Source organism: Condylura cristata, unplaced genomic scaffold, assembly GCF_000260355.1.
Source record: "Condylura cristata isolate star-nosed mole 26May11 unplaced genomic scaffold, ConCri1.0 scaffold00024, whole genome shotgun sequence".
NCBI lineage: Eukaryota > Metazoa > Chordata > Mammalia > Eulipotyphla > Talpidae > Condylura > Condylura cristata.
Window position 1 is genome coordinate 9,177,099 of NW_004567125.1, and position 6,913 is coordinate 9,184,011.

General features: G+C 53.0%; 1 protein-coding gene across 1 annotated transcript in view; it reads right to left on the bottom strand.

Moving 5' to 3' along the window:
- Positions 1 to 5,777: 5,777 nt before the first annotated feature.
- Positions 5,778 to 6,913, bottom strand: part of VSIG8 (V-set and immunoglobulin domain containing 8) — a 6,896-nt gene continuing 5,760 nt past the window's right edge. Inside the window, exon 7 of the mRNA XM_012728902.1 lies at positions 5,778 to 6,517. Coding sequence (XP_012584356.1) covers positions 6,144 to 6,517 — 374 coding nt within the window. The 3' untranslated portion in view covers positions 5,778 to 6,143. The remainder of the gene's footprint in view (positions 6,518 to 6,913) is intronic.

Sequence of the window (6,913 nt, forward strand, 5' to 3'; positions counted from 1 at the left end):
CCCACCCCCAGGCTCTGAGCACAAGGGCAGCCACGGCAGGGTTGTAGGGTCACTCTGGTTAACAAAGCAGGTGGAAAGGAGGAGGCAGGGACATGAGTGGGGACACTGTTGCTGTCGCCCAGGCAGGAGAGCAGGACAAGGGGAGGAGAGTGGGTTCTGGGCCTTCTCTGAGAGGGACAGAAGACGCAGGAGGCGGAGTCTCCATACCCGAGGATGGGAAGATGGTGGGCCAGGCCCAGAAGGACTTGAGGCATCTGTTGACCTAGCAGGTCAGCTACTGTAAATGTGGCGGAAGCCTGCCAGGGCATATTTCTGGTGTTGGCATATCAGATGGAGAGACCAGGAGGCAGAAGGGGGGTTACCCACATTCCCCACGTTCTGGGACAGTGTCCTTCACTCCTGGAAGGCCTGGTGGGTCTTAAACAAGGAGTCCAATTTCCTCTCAGGAGCAACGTGTATCAGCAAGTGAGGCTCCAGAAGAGGAATCCCCCGCTCCGTTTAAACGGCAGTGATCACAAACTTGGTGTTTCCTCAAGTGTTTATAAAACGTACATGTTGCACGGGGAAGAGCTTCCTCAAGTCCTGTTAGTCCAGAACACGAGACCTGCCCAGTGGACCTGCCCTCTGCCCTGAAGGGGAGGTGCCCAATGGCTTCTGGTACTAGTCTCCAGGCGACTCTGTGACCCCACCCCACTTGTATCAGGTGCTTCCTGTCATTATTAGTGTCACTATTACTAATGAGCTGCTGTGAGTATTAACACATGAATTCCAGGACTCGGAGGCAAGGCCAGGCTCTCAACTAGGTCTCTACCTGCTGTTCTCAAAGCTCCTGGCCTCCTTCCCCCGCTAATGGGCCTCCTCCAAGTTCAATCCCCAGGCTTCACCCAACTGACTCCACCCCACCCAGTGGACCCCCACCTCTGTGGAGTTGGACCTACATATCAGGGTCTCCCCTCCTGTAGGAGATAAAATTACATATTACAAACAGGGCTTGGGGGGCAACCTTTGCTGATCCCCACTGTGCACAAGGCTCCACAATAAGCACTTGACACAAAACAGTCCTAGTTCCATTTCACTTTACAGAGAGAGAAACTGAGAATTTGGGAACTGTTAACCAAACCAACCTGCCCAGCTCCTAATCTGAGGCATCCTGAACCCTCTTACACTGCAGGTGGGAATGTAAACAGGTCCAGCCACTATGCAAGGCTATGTATTTTTAGAACACTAAAAATGGATCTACCATATAACCCAACGATTCCACTCCTAGGAGTCCACTCAAAGGACACAAAAACACTAATTAGAAAGGAAACCTGCACCCCTATACATAATGCAACTATACAAAAGCAAAATAAGAAAACAACCCAAATGCCCCCAAATAGACAAATGGATCAAAAGTTGTGGTATATTACTCAGCAGTCAAAAAGATAAACTGTGGCAACATGGATGGAGCCGGGAGAGATTATGCTAGCCAAAATAAGTCAGAAGGAAAAAGATAAATACCAGATGGCCTCACTTATCTTTGGAACACAGAGAAACCAAACAAAAGGTCAAGAAGTCAAAATCAGTGAGCTGACCATGGAGCTGAGGCATACAGCAAAGGAAAGTGAGGAAGGGGGTCCATACAGCAGAGGGAAGAGCACAAGGGAATATGATGATGTTTCACAGGTGGTGGTAGGAGAACTATGGGGACTACAATGATGTATGAAAAATTGATTAATTAAAAATAATAATGAACTTTTAATATTAAAAAATAAAATCAAATATTTTGCATTGATGTTATGAAAAAAAGAAAGAAAACTGTATTTAAAATAAAACTGGGCCTTTTCCTTTGCATATGAACATTACCAAATCACGTATTATTACAAGTCACCTTCGTCCTTCCTCCCTCTTTTCTCCCTTTTCACACCAGGGTCCACCTTGACCTAAAATTCAGTCCCTAGAAAGATAAGCTCAGCAGCCTCACTGGTCCTGCTCTTTTCGTTTCCTGCCTCTGTCAAGGACTTCAGTCTCCTCCTCTTCCAGCCTCCTAACAGCATCCAGAGAGGCTGCAGTGACCGCCACAGAGACACCTCCGGCGGGCGCCATGACCCCACCAGGCTTTCCAGAGCTCCTACACTTTGTCCCTCATCTGTGGGTGCGCCGTCCCTTCCATTCTGACCACGGGACTAAACAGAGTTGGTTTTGCTCCATCCTAGGCATAAAGGTCTCAGCTACTCCCAGAGCTGGGTGGGCACAGAGCCGAAGCTCTAGGACACTTAAGGGGGGCGAGGAAGACCCATCAGTGCTGCCTCAAGGAGGCGGCTACCTGTGTCGCAGCAGCCCAGCAATTTTATGAGTCTGGAAGAGCAATCGTCCCCAACCTTTCATGGTTTCCAGTGAGCAGGTAAACTGTCAATCCCTACCGCAGTCACCAACTCTCTGCCCTCTGACCTGGGCGAGAGGAACTGAAGCAGCAGGCCACGCGCTTGCTAATAAAAGTTACTCTAGGCCCTCCCTGGTGGCGCAACAGGTTAAAGCACTGCACAAAGAAGCTTAAGCCACTTCCGCATGAGTTTGATTCCCGCCTGCCCCGGAGGTGACCACATGGCGTGGCAGACTTCTCCTGACCCGCCCGTTGCTCCCCTCAGCAGTGTACTTCGTCGATCTGCCTGTTCTGCACCCCACTCTGTCTCTGGTGAATCCTCTCACCCTCCGCATCTCTGGCCTGTACCCCAGTTCTGTATGAATAAATAAATAAATCTTTAAAAAAAAAAAAAGTTACTCTAACAGAAACACATAGACAGAGAGTCTGGGATTCCGTAGCACCCACCATCCTGAGAATTTGTAGCTTAGGGGGATTCTCGAGGCTGACTTCCAAAACTCAGAGAGACAATCAGAGAAATGGAATCGGGATAGACTCAGACATCCTTTGCTGACATTTCCCGGTCTGCCTGCCTTGGGAAGCAAAGCTCACAGAAATTCTGCAGATGCCAGGTAAGCTCTCCGTGATTTCTGAGGACATATAAATTATCTAGATTGTTCAGTGACCAGAGAAAGTTGAATTCATTTCCAGCAAGGGGGCACCCCCCCCACCCACATACAGGAGGCGGAACTAGCCGTGGAAGGAAGACAGCTGACCATGTGTTGTTTGAGTCTCTGTGGAAAACAGGAAAACAGGACTCAGGACTGCCCTGAGATTCCCTGTGCAGGAGGGGTGAAGCCTGCAGCCTTCTGCCATGGACATGCTCTGCCCAAATTTTGCTCACCAGTGGTTAAAAGCAGCCATGATGGAGCATTAATAATACAAATTCACAGTTTAGTAGACGATTTAAACAAAAGGGGAGTACGCAGGCGCATCACTTTCTAACTATTCTACCCCAGCTCACTGCTGCCCACAGCCAAATGCTAATGCCCACGCCTCCCAGCCCACGCAGGTAGTTCAAAATCAGGCACCGTGGAGGTATTTGTGTCACAGAAATGGCCAAGGCTACAAACCAGGGCTTTCCTGCCCCCTACTGCCAACCCTACTCACCAAGCAACTACTAAACCTTAACCACCACCACTGCCGCTGAAAGACCAGACTGATGCCATGACAGGCTTCAGAATGCTTCTGAACCAGCCAGGCCTCAGTTTCGGTTATCAACAAGGCGCCAAGGCCGAGTTTAACTGTAAATGTCCTAATCTTGCTCATCCTGTAGCAACAGCCAATGAGCAAGTGGACAAGTAACCAGAACATATCAGGAAAGCACCAGATGTCCTAAGGTATGAGGGCCAAGTAGTGAAGGTCACATCCTACATGCATAGATCAACCAGGTTAAGACAAGACACCTTTGTTCAATGTCAACCAATCAATGTACTGCTGGGCTGGAACTCCCCTCTTTTGTAATAACAACCCTGCCTTCCCTGAGCTCCGGGCTCTCAACTTCGGCTGCTGCGTTGGTGCAGATTGGGAACCCAGGCTCGAGCTTGCGATAAAGACACTCGTGAGCTTTGCATCGGAATCGACTCCTTGGTGGCCTTCGGGAAACTCGAAACCTGAGCATAACACTGCCAGACAGACAAGGTCTCCTGACGGAGAAATGGAAATGACCAAGGTGTCCCTGCTGCAAAAATCTATGGAGCAGAAATTTCCCTCCGTCTCACCCTGGTGTGAGGACAGTGACTGACAGTGACTTTAGGAACTCCCATGGCCTCCTTGCTGTGTCACCCAGACAGGAAATGGCTTCCAAAGCCACTCTACAATCTCTAGCAGCTTCTGAATGAGTTCCTCTTGCCTCACCTGGCTGTTGTCACGCTCCATGGAGGCTGCTTCCAGCAGCTCCCTGGTCCTGGGAGGGGATGATCTCGCCATCCACTGACCCACTGTAGCTGTAGCTGGCTGCCTCTGTCCCTCTCCACCTTGCAGAAGGTGCCTCAGACTAGGAGAGGTTCCCCCAAGAACCCTATTCCTGCCCTGCCTGAGGGCAAAAGTGAGCCCGGCCCAGGCCCTGCGGAAGGTGGAAGTCCTGTGAACAGGTGCTTGTGGTCTGTATTAGGAAGAAAGAAGCGCTCCTCCACTTCTCTGCTCCCTCACCTCTCAATCCCTTCACTCCCTTATTCCCACCATCCCAAAAGCCCCATCTCCCCACCCCAACTCCAAATATGTGCTCTGGCCCACCATTGACTTTCCAAGCACTAACAAGGCAGAGCCAGCAAAGCCAATGCCGACACGCTTTGCAAATGCCCAGACAGGCAGAAGGGCCCCTAGTTAGCGTGACCAGGCTTCCGCAGTTAAGAAACTGGTAACTCAGACACTTTAAGGTGACCCAAACCCCATACCTCATGAAGCCCCAGGATAGAAACAGGAGAATGAGAAGTCCTGCTTCCCATAATGGGGAAAAGAGACACAGAGAAGAGGAAGTACTTGGGCTCCCAAGAGCCTGTGGCAGGCCAGGGACACTGAAAGACCAAGAAGCCTCTGCTCTCCACATGCTGAACCCAGAGACACAAGCTATTGGGGGAGGGGCGGAATTGGCTTCAGTAGAGCCCAGGCAGAGACCAAGTGCGTTAGTCAGTAGTGAGATGCCCCTGGATGCAGTCCGCAAGAGGCTACAATATCCCGGCATGCCCCAGGAATTATATAAAAGGATTCAAGTATCTGAGATCTATCTTGATTTCTTAATTTCCTAGTCAACGATGACTGAATCAAAATCTGAATTATTACCTTTGTGACCTTGATAAAGAAACTAATCTCTCTTCAGTTTCTTCATCTGTATTAGGGCGTAGGGCAGGACCCCACAAGACCAACATAAGGATTCTTCAAGACAAAATATTGGCCCTTAGTGGGTGCCCAATTGATGTCAATCTCCTTCCCTTAAACGGGGACTGGATTAGGGAACCTTCAAGGTCTCTCTATACTAAAGGTGACTGTGAACCCCAGCACACAGAGGAGAGACAAGGATCTTCAGACTGAGAAGAGGGTCGGGAAAAGGAGGGTGTGGGGGGTAAGGAGGACTGATGAGGAGGAAGGAGGGTGCTGACAACGGTCCAGAGGGGCCATTCCGACAAGCCACCCCTCCAGTTCCTTGAACAGGACCCTTCCGACTTTCTGAAAAGAAAGAAAAAGACGATTCTGAACTCAAATCCAGTCCGAGGGGAACGGGTCAATTAGACAACCTCTTCTAGATCTGTCCGCTACCGCTTGCGCTTGCGGAGCTGAAGGGCGGGTGAGGTGCGACAACGCGGGAGTATCGGGCGCAGCCCCCACCCGAGCCGACCCGCAGCGCTCAGTGGAACCACAGCCAGCAGTGATTCGTCTTACAGTCTCTTTATTGTGCTAAACGCTGCCGCCTCGAAGCTCGAATCTCACACACAAAACAATTCAGTCCAGACCCCGCCACCCGGCCTGGCCGGAGCCTAGTGCTCTCGAATATTCTTCTATCCCTCTCCCGGAGCCTCCGGCGGGGCGCGGAGAGGGCGCTCGCGGCCTTCCTTCGCCCTCCCGCCCCCTCCCACTTCGGGGAGGGTCTCTCTCCTCGCCCTCTCGGTTCCCAAGGGTGCTGCCTCCAGCCCCCGCCGGCGCGCGCGTCCCCACCCGAGCGAGTGTCCCAGTCAGCGCGCAAGTCCCAGCGGCGCGCGCGCGTCCCCAGCCGGGGCGCGTGTCCCAGGCCGGGGCTCAGAGGCGCTCACACCAGGAGCCCGTCCTTGTGGGGCAGCGGCGCCTGGGCGCTGTCGGGCTCGGCACTCTGGACCTTGACGTAGACCGGGGCGGGGCCCGCTTCGCAGGCGGCGTTGCGGGGCGCCAGCGCCAAGTCCTCGGGGCCCGCACAGGGCGGGGGCGCGTACTGGCGGCGCAGGGAGCGGCGGACGTTCTGCGTCGGGTACCCCAGGAGTTGGGTGACGCGGCTGCCGCGCCCGCTGGCCTTACACCCGGGCGCCACGGCGTCCTCTCTGTGGAAACAACAGGCGCGGGTGAGCGGGCTCCCGCGGCGCGCGTGGCACGGCCTGGGCAGAGCGGGTTCTGGAAACCTGGCCCCGCGTCCCCACCTGCACTGCCTCACTGGCTGCACCTACCTAGGCTCCTGCATCTACCCCTCCTGCGCCCAGTGCCCCGCAACTCTGCGAGCCGCGGTCCCCGTTCTCCAACAGAACAGCGTGGAGCTGCTGGCGCCTGGACCCCGCCGATGCTTTCGCAGAACCACAGCCTCCCAGGAGGGAAGCTCGGAGAGGCGGGAGGAGCCGCTGCCCCGCCCGCCTTCCTTACCTGCCCCTGCCCTTGCTCTCGCTTTCTCTCTCGTTCTCTCTCTCTCTCCTCACCTCCAGCGCCTCTCTTCATCTCTTCCATCCCCAGGGCATTGCAGTCAATAGCACTACTATTTATTCTATTTTTATTTCTAGTTTGTTTCTAATATAAGTTACTAGTTCTACCCTTATTAATAACTCTTCTTAAATAACA